The 13,393-nt window shown below is 43.7% G+C and overlaps 2 protein-coding genes across 2 annotated transcripts; one reads left to right on the plus strand and one right to left on the minus strand.

Annotated features, from left to right (window-relative positions):
• Positions 1–379: 379 nt before the first annotated feature.
• Positions 380–5,614, minus strand: cep72 (centrosomal protein 72). Its single transcript, XM_055904307.1, is given in 11 exon segments — positions 380–1,215; positions 1,672–1,798; positions 1,937–2,115; positions 2,202–2,295; positions 2,451–2,632; positions 2,745–2,945; positions 3,278–3,465; positions 3,755–3,869; positions 3,991–4,183; positions 4,808–4,935; positions 5,230–5,614. Coding segments are annotated over 11 exon segments (1,572 nt in total). The 5' UTR covers positions 5,303–5,614; the 3' UTR covers positions 380–1,123.
• LOC129837848 (transmembrane protein 276-like) lies at positions 5,399–10,481 on the plus strand. Its single transcript, XM_055904321.1, has 3 exons — positions 5,399–5,417; positions 5,614–5,816; positions 5,962–10,481. The coding sequence occupies exons 2-3, from the start codon at positions 5,727–5,729 to the stop codon at positions 6,490–6,492; spliced, it is 621 nt and encodes a 206-aa protein (XP_055760296.1). The 5' UTR covers positions 5,399–5,417; positions 5,614–5,726; the 3' UTR covers positions 6,493–10,481.
• The last annotated feature ends 2,912 nt before the right edge of the window (positions 10,482–13,393 follow it).

Genomic DNA, 13,393 nt, shown 5'->3' on the forward strand with positions numbered 1-13,393 from the left:
ATTCATACGGAGTTTAAGTGTATGTGTGTTTGAACCCTGAGGCAGAAATAAGGCCACAGTGCAGATGTAATCTAGAAACATCCATTCCACCACGGCCGTGATAAGCAGATGGAGAGAAGAAAACGGACCTCAAAACCAGGCTACAGATCTGGCTGGGGGAGGCCTCATCTAGCCACTGATTCTGGAAAGAAATGGTTTTATCCCAACTACATAGGGAATAGGGTGATGAACACCATGCCTGTTCTCCTCATTAATATGTTAGAATAATATATTATCCCCACAATATGTTCTAGACAGGCTAGAACTGACCTCAAGCAGCATTGTGTTTAGTGAAGAAGCCATTTCCCCACTTCAGTTTCCATAAACACAGAGGCAGAAACAGCTTTAACACAATAAATACTTTATCATTTAAACATGTCGAGTTATAAATATTGAGATTTAATGTGCAGTGTAAAGGTGTGGATACAGTCAGTAAGGAGCATTGTAAAGGTGTGGATACAGTCAGTAAGGAACAGTGTAAAGGTGTGGATACAGTCAGTAAGGAACAGTGTAAAGGTGTGGATACAGTCAGTAAGGAGCATTGTAAAGGTGTGGATACAGTCAGTAAGGAGCATTGTAAAGGTGTGGATACAGTCAGTAAGGAACATTGTAAAGGTGTGGATACAGTCAGTAAGGAACATTGTAAAGGTGTGGATACAGTCAGTAAGGAACATTGTAAAGGTGTGGATACAGTCAGTAAGGAACATTGTAAAGGTGTGGATACAGTCAGTAAGGAACATTGTAAAGGTGTGGATACAGTCAGTAAGGAACATTGTAAAGGTGTGGATACAGTCAGTAAGGAACATTGTAAAGGTGTGGATAGTGGACACAGTAAAAGCATGACGATACACAGAAGTAAAAAACGAGATCAGCGTAAGAGACAAGTTTACATGCTCAACATTAATCCTGCATCAGAAGAACAGTGTAAATGCTGGCAGCAGTGTATATAGAGCTAAGATAAGAGAATCTGGTGCTGGTGCTCGTTCAGCAGGACAACGTTCTGGAACGTTCAGATAGAAATGTAGAACAAACATTCCTCTATGACATCATGTAGAATAAGGAATTGGCTCTATTCATGACATTTCTATCTGCAATGTTCCATAACGCAATGTTCCTGGACCTTCTCCCTCAGCTCTGATACCCTCTTCTTCAGCTCATCCACCTCTGCCTGCTTCTCTGGAGAGAAGGACACATGGACCACAATTAGTTAGCACATACAGATCCATATGGGCCACGGTTAGCACATGATGCTAGCAGAAATACAGATCCACATGGACCATAGTTAGCACATGATGCTAGCAGCAATACAGATCCACATGGACCACAGTTAGCACATGATGCTAGCATCAATACAGACCCACATGGACTACAGTTATTTAGCAACATCAACGGATATAACAGACTAAATCAAATCCGTCACGTGGTGAACACTGCCTTGAAATATGCATGTTTAACTGTTGTACGAATCTTAAGAGATTTATGGAACATCTTGCAATACTCTTACATGTGCTCTACGTCACGATTACACGTGCCCTACGTCACGGTTACACGTGCTCTACGTCACGGTCAGATTCTGCCCAGTACAGTGACCACTGACCAGGAATATCAAAAAGCTGCTGCTTTTTCACTCACCACATATCTCAGTGTTTGGTGAACTTTTCATCATAGAGTTGAGATATTGTTTTTCTAATCTGATCATCTGCTTCTGTAGAGAGACGTTATCCTCCAATAGTATCCTCAGCTGCTCATTCAAACTGTCCTGCAATCAATCAATCAGACATTGAAGATAATTCCATCCATCCATTTATTCTTAACTCTTTGTGGATTCAGGGTCTCGTGCCTTTCAAACATGAGGTAATATCATTGAAGATGCTGCTTTGAACAGTCTGAAGCTTACAACAGAGATGTGTGCTTCCTCCAGCTGTGTAGTTAGTCTATGGGTCTCCGTCCTGTGGTCTTGGTCTCGTATCTCTGCCTGCTCCTTCAGCTCTTCAACGTTCCCTCTCAACGTCCTGACCTCGGCTTCTCCACTGGAGATGTCTTGTTCCATCATGGACAGGATCTGGACTGCCTGAGCTGGAGGTAGGTCAGATACATACTATCAGGGCCAGATTCTCCTTTAAGCAGGTAAGCTACACAGTACATGGGGGTTTCATACTCACAGAGGAAGTTGTTGTCATGGTGCAGTGGCCTCTCCCCTGTCCAGTGCTTGTCCACTAGGCTCAGCAGCATCTCCATTGGTTTCCTATAGCTTCCCTAGGAGACAGATTTGATACAATTACAAAAGACTGGTTATAATGAACAGTAAGATCTACGATGAATGAATGGTACTGTAGAGATAGGTGGGTTATCTCTAGGGTGAATGAATGATACTGTAGGGATAGGTGGGTTATCTCTCTGAAACATCTCACCTTCTGTTGCTTGGCATGTTTCTGTGGTGAGGTGGAGCCCCCTGCTGTCTGCTGGGTGTTATGGTAGGACAGTCTGGGAGGGTGCAGGATGGGGTTGGTGGCATCAGACCTACTGGGACAGGGACTTCTTGGACTGGGGGGGCAGATCTTCACTAAGGAAGACTTATGCTGGTCAACTTGATCTAAAGGAGGATAAAGCCAGTGCAACACACTCAGAATGTTGTATTAGGCCGTTCATGCCACCTGATTTGTGTGACAGCGGTGACAGAGAGGATATTCAGAGTGTGATCTCACCAGGGTGAGGGGTGAAGTGGCCCTTGGCTATGACTCTCAGGTGTTTGGGGAGTTTCTCTCGCTCCTCCCGTCCAGAGCTAGTCCTGCTGTGTTTCTCTACACGGGGGTTAAAGGTTACCCTCGGCCCCTTCAACGAGGAGGAACAACCTTTCCTTCGAGATCCTTCTCTTAAACGTAGACCATTGGACTGGGAATGACAAGCTGATCATAATGAAAATAAAATATGCGCATTTTATACTGAAGGCTTGTTTGCTCACTTTAAAAAGGTAGACCATAATGAATGTAACTAGTTAAACATACAATTCATCAAGTACTGAATGAAATCAATTAAGGGTAAATCTCTGAAATCTTTCCATAAATGAGCAAAACCCCCATGTTCCTAAGGAAAACTAACGACCACTTGTCTCCCCCTGGTGGACTGTCCCTACATTAACAGTCATGGTGTACATCACGCTCTAATACCACTTCATACTGTCATTTGTCAATGTAAAAAAAATATGATGTACTATTCTGTGATCAAACAACAAACTCACACTCCTCTTTGATCTGATGATAGAGCTGGGACTCTGGCTCCTTGTGGAAAGAGCCAGTAAGGAACAGAGGTTGACTATGGTCCCAGTTGCTCTTAGTGACAAGGTTCAACACTAGGTCATCGTTGTCATCCAGGACAGAGAGCTTCTTGGCCAGGCGACTTACTGAGGCCATCCTCGGCTTACTGCTCCTATAAAACACCAATCAAACACTTATTACATCAAAACATAGCACTACTAGAAGAATATTGTGTAATACAATCTATAACACTGTAATGTGACAGTTGTTACACTGTACACACTATTGGAAACAATGCCACATAAAGAACAGTTTACTTGTTAAATAAAATCTGAAGTTTGTCTTTCCGGATGTTTTCTAATAATACAAATCAATATCTAATGCAGACAAGAGACCTTGGTGTGGAACAAGACCTCCTGACATTAGCAATCTGGTGTCTGTAACACTGTAGAGCACAGTACCTCTGGTCAGGGATGTCTGTCTCCGAGGAGCTCGTCTGTTGGAGTCCGATCACAGAGTCTGAGGAGAAATGCATGATTGAAGCTCTTCTCTCACGGTCCCTGACTGGACAGTCATCTGCAGGAAGAAACAATAAGAAAACAAACATCACATGTCAGATTGGGAAGAAGACCTGTCTAACAGCAATATCATTGGACAGCCAATCGGACTCAAAATGAAATATGGTAGCTATAGGTACCAAGCGTGCGAAGGTTGGACAGTGCGTGCACCAAGTACAGGCGGTAGTGTGGATCTGTTTTAGCCAGAGGGTTGAGCCTCAGGTCCAGCTCTCTCAGAGCAGTCAGCTGGTAGAGCACTTTGACCTCCTAAAGGCAGGGGATGTTGTTGTAGTACAAGTTCAGCCTCTCCAGCCTCTTCAAGTGTTGGACCCCCTATACATGAACAAACATAGAAAGAAACAAATAGGGGTGGGTATCATTTCTGGAATATTCCAACAGGAATCTGTTCCAAAAACGTTGTAAATAACAAGGTTGCCAACAAACAACGCACACAAAGTCGTATAGCGGCAGAATAAGATACCGGGTAGTGAATGGGCTAATTCATTACGTTTTTCACTCAACATGTTTATTCCCGAAAAATGTCTGTCCTCACTCTGGTAGCCTATGGACAAACATTAAGAATAAGATATGTGGTGAGTTGATGCCTATTCGGCAGCTAGTTACCTAGGTGACTTGATCGTGCTACTTTGTATGCGTTGTTTGTTGGCAACCTTGTACTTTACAAAGTTTTTGGAACAGATTCCTGTTGGAACGTTCCACAAACTATACCCACACAAACAAATGTGACTTACACATTCAGTGTATGTCCCAAATGGTGCCCTATTCCCAACATAGTGAACTACTTTTGTCCAGAGCCCTGGTTAAAAGTAGTGCACTATATAGGGAATAATATGTAATAGAGTACCATTATGGACGCAAAAAGATCTACACATTCAGACTTGAGTCACCATTTCACCATGTACTGAATACACATTTGTCTGTTGAGAGACATCTCACCTCGACAGAGATGAGTGCATTACAGGAGAGGTTCAGGGTTTTCAAACGGACAAAGTTCTTTAGTGAGATTCCCAGATGTCTGATTTTCTCCTTGTAAGATCCTGGGAGGCTCAGTGATCTCACATCCGCTGTAAAGTGGTCATGAATGTTAGTAGCCAGCAATCAAAGTAGAGTAGTTGGGTAGTTGTAGACCCACGGTAACGCTGGCCATCTTTCGCTTAGATAGCTACCTGTGGCCAGATAAATTCAAAGCACTGTTTAGCCAGCTAGCCTAGCAGGCGAGCTAACGTTAGCATTAAGCATAGTCTCTGTGCGTTAGTTAGCTATTAATGGAAGTTAGTTTAAAACTGGTTTTAAATCAAACTAATCATACATCTAGGCTACCAACTTACAAGCTATAAGTTAAGTGTCAAATATATTACCAAGGCAATGGTGATTTAGATGTAGCTTCTCTCGTATCCACTGCTCTGTTACTGTTGTTAACAGCGCCGCCATATTTTTCGAATTTGGTGGAAGATCGAGCCGAGCATGCGCAGTTCTTTAAGGTCTGGGAACGCCCACATCCTGGTACTGTTTGACTCACGTGTTCAAACAAGCGGAACAGAGATAGGTAAGGTTGAATGTTAACCGATATTTTTCAGCTCACATATTAGTTTCAATCTTGACTTTGGTCATTATTAACGTGGTTACTAACCTGAAACATAGCTGTTTAGAATGTTAACACTGTACACATAGCTACGGTGCAAGACAAGTATACTAGCTTACTTTCAACGGTATTTTCTCAACTTTGATATGGTATTCAACAGTTTACTTGCAGATATGTGAAAACTTCGTCTCTTTCACAAATCCCACCCAGTCTCTTCATATCAAATGAACAGTGTGGTCCTCCAACTGTAGCTTTGGATTTGAGTCAAGACCAATGGCAGGCTGTCTGACAGAGTTGATCACAGCATGTTCCAACCTCACACTGTCAGTCTCTGCCCTATACACCGCATATCAGCTCTTCAAGGTAATTTTGGGATATATTGGTGTTTCACTTGAGTGTAACTCTTGTGTACCATTAAACCATTCAACACCCCTTTGCCACTGTTTATTGTCATGACTCTCTTTCTCCTCACCCTGACTGTTCCCTCATCTCCCTCTTTCTCTTGTAGGACCACAGAGCTCCAGCGGTGGGTTTCTTTCTGCTTGGTCTCTCCTCAGGCCTCTGCACCCTGCCTCTCTCCTTCAGCCCATACCTGACCTCTGTACAGGGGGACCTGGAGTGGGCCGGCGAGGTCCTGGCTCCACCGCTGGTCTCCTTCGGCTTCCTGTGGCTCAGCGAAGACCGCACCACAGCCAACATCCTCCTTATTGGCTCAGCTCTCTTCCCGGTGCTCTGCGATTGGCTGTCAGCGGACGAGTTGATGCTGATGTCACGCTGTCTGGCCCTGTCTGCCATCTCCTGCTCGCTCACTGTGTGTCTGTTTGCGGGAAACGCTGTCGGGGCCCTGGCCAGTGTGGCCCTCAGCCTGCCCCAAATGGTGGCCCCCAGGGTGGGGGTCAAGACTCTGGCTCCCCTTGTCTCTCCAGGGGCCACTGTGGGACTGCTTAAGTGGCTCCTGAAGGGCTCCATGGCTGTAGGGTGCTGGGCCTCTGAGAAGGCACTTAGCAAGTACCTGAAGGAACTGGACTCACCATTTTAACTTGTTACCACTGTAACACAGGGTTTCCCCAAACTCAGTCCTCGGGACCCCGGGGTTTAGTTTCTTTCCTAAGCACTACACAGCTTATTCAAAGAATCATCTAATCATCCAGCTTTGATCATTTCAATCAGCCTTGTAGTGTTTGGGCAAAAACCAAAACGTGCACCCCTTGGAGTCCCGAGCATCAAGTTTGGGAAACGCTACTGTAACAGTTACTGAATGTCTGAATAGTTCAATAGTCCCTCACACATGATAATGACTGACTGTTAAGTTGATGTGGTCTCATGATGTGCACATAGAGCTGTTGAAGAAGAGAACCAGGTGGACGGTCTATTTATTTTGTCCTGCAGGGCCTTGCCTCATAGAAGTAGAATGAATAGAACGTTCTGGAACCTCTGACCATGGCGATTTGACTGGTAAATTCATGGGTGCACTCAAAATAGCTTGGTGCACTCTTTATGGCGTCATTGACCTAAATGAGCAAGCTTGTTCTACTTATTCTAGTACTATGGCTTGCCTTTGATCTGTAGCCAATGACCTTTCCAATTCCTACTGGCCAATGACCTTTCCAATTCCTACTGGCCAATGATCTTTCCAATTCCTCCTGGCCAATAACCTTTCCAATTCCTCCTGGCCAATAACCATTCCAATTCCTACTGGCCAATGACCTTTCCAATTCCTACTGGCCAATGACCTTTCCAATTCCTACTGGCCAATGACCTTTCCAATTCCTACTGGCCAATGACCTTTCCAATTCCTACTGGCCAATGACCTTTCCAATTCCTCCTGGCCAATGACCTTTCCAATTCCTCCTGGCCAATGACCTTTCCAATTCCTACTGGCCAATGACCTTTCCAATTCCTACTGGCCAATGACCTTTCCAATTCCTCCTGGCCAATAACCATTCCAAATCCTACTGGCCAATGACCTTTCCAATTCCTACTGGCCAATGACCTTTCCAATTCCTACTGGCCAATGACCTTTCCAATTCCTACTGGCCAATGACCTTTCCAATTCCTACTGGCCAATGACCTTTCCAATTCCTCCTGGCCAATGACCTTTCCAATTCCTCCTGGCCAATGACCTTTCCAATTCCTACTGGCCAATGACCTTTCCAATTCCTACTGGCCAATGACCTTTCCAATTCCTCCTGGCCAATGACCTTTCCAATTCCTCCTGGCCAATGACCTTTCCAATTCCTACTGGCCAATGACCTTTCCAATTCCTACTGGCCAATGACCTTTCCAATTCCTCCTGGCCAATGACCTTTCCAATTCCTCCTGGCCAATGACCTTTCCAATTCCTACTGGCCAATGACCTTTCCAATTCCTCCTGGCCAATGACCTTTCCAATTCCTCCTGGCCAATGACCGTTCCAATTCCTACTGGCCAATGACCTTTCCAATTCCTACTGGCCAATGACCTTTCCAAGAGATGATCCATATGATCCATATAATGATGCCAGTCTGCCAACTTGGAGGTGACATGATCCACCATTGGGACACGTGTCTTTTGGCAGTGTGTGAGCACTGGGCGTTGTTCTACTTGTTTAGCTTATTGTCATGGCCAGGGAGCTCTGCTCTGTTATCATACTACTTTCATCTATGCAAATCGAAGAAGCACTGGTGTCTAGTTCTAAAACTGTAAAACATTATTGATGATATTAGTAACAGCGGTTAATAACATTTTATGTGCTAAAATATTGATTTGCTAAAGTATCAACAAAAGGAGTAGTGCTTGGATCTAATGCTTGTATGTACTGATTGTCATGGGTCACTAATACTCCCAACCTCTTTTACACCGCATATTAGAAAGTCTAATTCATCTATGGATGTTGATTTACAGGACAGTGTAATTACCAATTGGCTATAAAAGATTCTATCTGCTTACTCTGTAGAAATATCCTCCCAACGGTGGCTCTATAAGGAGGATGGAAGTGCCTTCCAGACATTTATTACTTTCTTTGTCTATGAGTGTGCCTCCCAAACAATAGGGAATAGGGTGGCATTTTTAGGCACACTCTGGTTGAACCCGGGCTGGCTTGACTTCAGTGTCTTGTCCTACGATGAGCACCAAACAGCTTGTACTAGACTATGCTCACTGTGAAGCCAATGTCATTGACACACAGGACACGTTTGAGAGCCGATAGCTTTAGTGCCTGAACATGGTCGGGGTACCAAAACAGTCAGGGCTGCGATCCAAATGACAGCCTATCCCCGATATAGTGCACTTCTTTTGACCAGAGCTCGATATGGGCCCTGGTCAAAAGTAGTGCACTATAAAGGGAATAGGGTGCCATTTGGGACGCAACCCCTAAGTCCCCTCAGATTCAGGATTCTGTTCATTCTGCAGCCTCAGCAGATAGCTACAGTGAGATTGAACTAGATACATCTGCAGTGTTCACACCACTAACACTATGGATCTATATTCATTGATTCTTCAGATATACTACATATTATATCCACTTACTGTCTATAATGTCTATACAATAAGGGTTCTTCTTTATTTTTACTATTTTATACATTGTAGAATAATAGTGAAGACATCAAAACTATGAAATAACACATGGAATCATGTAGTAACCAAAAAAAAGTGTTAAACAAATCAAAATATATTTTATATTTGAGATTCTTCAAAGTAACCACCCTTTGATTTGATGACAGCTTTGCACACTCTTGGCATTCTCTAAAACAGCTTCCTGAGGTACTCACCTGGAATGCATTTCAATTAGCAGGTGTGCCCATATTATGGCAAGAACCCTCAAATAAGCAAAGAGAAATGACAGTCCATCATTACTTTAAGACATGAAGATCAGTCAATCAGGATCATTTCAATAACTTTTAAAGTTTCTTCCAAGTGCAGTCGCAAAAACCATTAAGCACTATGATGAAACTGGCACTCATGAGGACCGCCACAGGAAAGGAAGACCCAGTTACCTCTGCAGCAGAGGATAAGTTCATTAGAGTTACCAGCCTCAGAAATTGCAGCCCAAATAAATGCTTTACAAAGTAATAGACACATCTCAGCATCAACTGTTCATAGGAGACTGTGTGAATCAGACCTTCATGGTCGAATTGCTGCAAAGAAACCACCACTAAAGGACACCAGTAAGAAAAAGAGACTTGCTTGGGCCAAGAAACACGAGCAATGGACATTAGACCGGTGGAAATCTGTCCATTGGTCTGAGATTTTTGGTTCCAACCGCTGTGTCTTTGTGAGACGCAGAGTAGGTGAACGGATTATCTCCTCATGTGTGGTTCCCACCATGAAGCATGGAGGAGGAGGTGTGATGGTGTGGGGGTGCTTTGCTGGTGACCCTGTGATTTATTTAGAATTCAAGGCACATTTAACCAGCATGGCTACCACAGCATTCTGCAGTGTTACGCCTTCCCATCTGATTTGGGCTTAGTGGGACTATCACTTGTTTTTCAACAGGACATTACCCAACACACCTCCAGGCTGTGTAAGGGCTATTTGACCAAGAAGGAGAGTGATGGAGTGCTGCATCAGATGACCTGGCCTCCACAATCACCCGTCCTCAACCCAATTGAGATGGTTTGGGATGAGTTGGACCGCCGAGTAAAAGAAAAGCAGCCAACAAGTGCTCAGCTTATGTGGGAACTCCTTCAAGACTGTTGGAAAAGCATTCCAGGTGAAGCTGGTTGAGAGAATGCCAAGAGTGTGTTAAACTGTCATCAAAGCAAAGGGTGGCTATTTGAAGAATATCAATTCTAAAATATATTTTGATTTGTTTTTCCTAGCCACCGTGCTTCTACACCTGCATTGCTTGCTGTTTGGGGTTTTAGACTGGGTTTCTGTACAGCACTTTGAGATATCAGCTGATGTAAGAAGGGCTATATAAATCGATTTGATTTGATTTATCACTTTTTTGGTTGCTACGTGATTCCATATGTGTTATTTCATAGTTGTGATGTTTTCACTATGATTTTATAATGTAGAAAACAGTAAAAATAAAGAAAAACCCTGGAATGAGTAGGTGTGTCCAAATATTTGACTGGTACTATATATATACACTGCTCAAAAAAATAAAGGGAACACTTAAACAACACAATGTAACTCCAAGTCAATCACACTTCTGTGAAATCAAACTGTCCACTTAGGAAGCAACACTGATTGACAATAAATTTCACATGCTGTTGTGCAAATGGAATAGACAAAAGGTGGAAATTATAGGCAATTTGCAAGACACCCCCCAAAACAGGAGTGATTCTGCAGGTGGTGACCACAGACCACTTCTCAGTTCCTATGCTTCCTGGCTGATGTTTTGGTCACTTTTGAATGCTGGCGGTGCTCTCACTCTAGTGGTAGCATGAGACGGAGTCTACAACCCACACAAGTGGCTCAGGTAGTGCAGTTCATCCAGGATGGCACATCAATGCCAACTGTGGCAAAAAGGTTTGCTGTGTCTGTCAGCGTAGTGTCCAGAGCATGCAGGCGCTACCAGGAGACAGGCCAGTACATCAGGAGACGTGGAGGAGGCCGTAGGAGGGCAACAACCCAGCAGCAGGACCGCTACCTCCGCCTTTGTGCAAGGAGGTGCACTGCCAGAGCCCTGCAAAATGACCTCCAGCAGGCCACAAATGTGCATGTGTCTGCTCAAACGGTCAGAAACAGACTCCACGAGGGTGGTATGAGGGCCCGACGTCCACAGGTGGGGATTGTGCTTACAGCCCAACACCGTGCAGGACGTTTCGCATTTGCCAGAGAACACCAAGATTGACAAATTCGCCACTGGCGCCCTGTGCTCTTCACAGATGAAAGCAGGTTCACACTGAGCACATGAGCACATGTGACAGACGTGACAGAGTCTGGAGACGCCGTGGAGAACGTTCTGCTGCCTGCAACATCCTCCAGCATGACCGGTTTGGCGATGGGTCCGTCATGGTGTGGGGAGGCATTTCTTTGTGGGGCCGCACAGCCCTCCATGTGCTCGCCAGAGGTAGCCTGACTGCCATTAGGTACCGAGATGAGATCCTCAGACCCCTTGTGAGACCATATGCTGACACATGCACATTTGTGGCCTGCTGGAGGTCATTTTGCAGGGCCCTGGCAGTGCACCTCCTTGCACAAAGGCGGAGGTAGCGGTCCTGCATCTGGGTTGTTGCCCACCTACGGCCTCCTCCACGTCTCCTGATGTACTGGCCTGTCTCCTGGTAGCGCCTGCATGCTCTGGACACTACGCTGACAGACACAGCAAACCTTTTTGCCACAGTTGGCATTGATGTGCCATCCTGGATGAACTGCACTACCTGAGCCACTTGTGTGGGTTGTAGACTCCGTCTCATGCTACCACTAGAGTGAGAGCACCGCCAGCATTCAAAAGTGACCAAAACATCAGCCAGGAAGCATAGGAACTGAGAAGTGGTCTGTGGTCACCACCTGCAGAATCACTCCTGTTTTGGGGGGTGTCTTGCTAATTGCCTATAATTTCCACCTTTTGTCTATTCCATTTGCACAACAGCATGTGAAATTTATTGTCAATCAGTGTTGCTTCCTAAGTGGACAGTTTGATTTCACAGAAGTGTGATTGACTTGGAGTTACATTGTGTTGTTTAAGTGTTCCCTTTATTTTTTTGAGCAGTGTATATATATATATATATATATATATATATATATATATATATATATATATTTATACTCTGGACATTACTTGTCCTAATATTTCAATATTTTTTTATTACATTTTTTTACTTTTAGATTTGTGTGTATTGTTAGATATTACTCCACTGTTGGAACTAGGAACACAAGCATTTCATTGCAACCGCATTAATATCTGCAAAATATGTGTACCCGACCAATAAAATGATATTTGATACTAGTTGGAGGATTGTGCATTGATTTCGGGATGCTAATTGGTTAACCCTCTGTGTAAGTCATGTTGTATTTGTGATGTACTTTGATTAACTTGTGAATAAATGACTATTTGATTGCCAGATAGATGATCAGTTTGATGCATTTTGGGATGCATCAAGATGTTCTTCTCCTCAAAGTACAGCCAAGGAAGAATGTATTTCTGTGTTGGATAGAGACGCTGAGTAGACACTGCAGAACGGACCTGCTGTAATTCCCAGGACTCCAGGATAGCACAGCGCCAGCCTCGATCTGCTATTTACAAGACTTGCTCTTTTCTGCAGACTTCCTTCCAACGCTCTAAGGCCAGCTCAGCCAAACATAAATAGGGCCAGACTTAACTAAGGATATCTACCTGTTAATTCATGTCCTTATTTACATTGTAGTGGATGAGTAATACATATAGTCAATAGATGCTTGAATGAACCTTTTTTGCATATCGGCATCGTTTGTGATTTAAGTCATTTGTGTACTGGTACATCATTTCTTTACAAAAATGACAATATGTTGTTGGGTATACACACAGAAACAGTAATTGTCAGAAACATCGAACCAATGATGTAATTTGGTCCTTAGCTTTGACTCGTGTCTGTACATACATAAACAATGGGTTGTTGTGACTCATGTCTGTACATACAGTACATAAACAATGGGTTGTTGTGACTCGTGTCTGTACATACAGTACATAAACAATGGGTTGTTGTGACTCGTGTCTGTACATACATAAACAATGTGTTGTTGAGACTCGTGTCTGTACATACAGTACATAAACAATGTGTTGTTGTGACTCGTGTCTGTACATACAGTACATAAATAATGTGTTGTTGTGACTCGTATCTGTACATACAGTACATAAACAATGGGTTGTTGTGACTCATGTCTGTACATACATAAACAATGTGTTGTTGTGACTCGTGTCTGTACATACATAAACAATGTGTTGTTGTGACTCGTGTCTGTACATACAGTACATAAACAATGTGTTGTTGAGACTCGTGTCTGTACACATAAACAATGGGTTGTTGTGACTC

The sequence above is a fragment of the Salvelinus fontinalis genome, chromosome 38 (assembly GCF_029448725.1).
Source record: "Salvelinus fontinalis isolate EN_2023a chromosome 38, ASM2944872v1, whole genome shotgun sequence".
In the NCBI taxonomy this organism is placed as follows: Eukaryota; Metazoa; Chordata; class Actinopteri; order Salmoniformes; family Salmonidae; genus Salvelinus; species Salvelinus fontinalis.

Coding starts and splice junctions, on each gene's coding strand:
- LOC129837848 (XM_055904321.1), top strand. CDS start 5,727: ATGGCAGGCTGTCTGACAGAGTTGATCACAGCATGTTCCAACCTCACA. Junction 5,817..5,961: donor CCGCATATCAGCTCTTCAAG/GTAATTTTGGGA, acceptor TTTCTCTTGTAG/GACCACAGAGCTCCAGCGGT.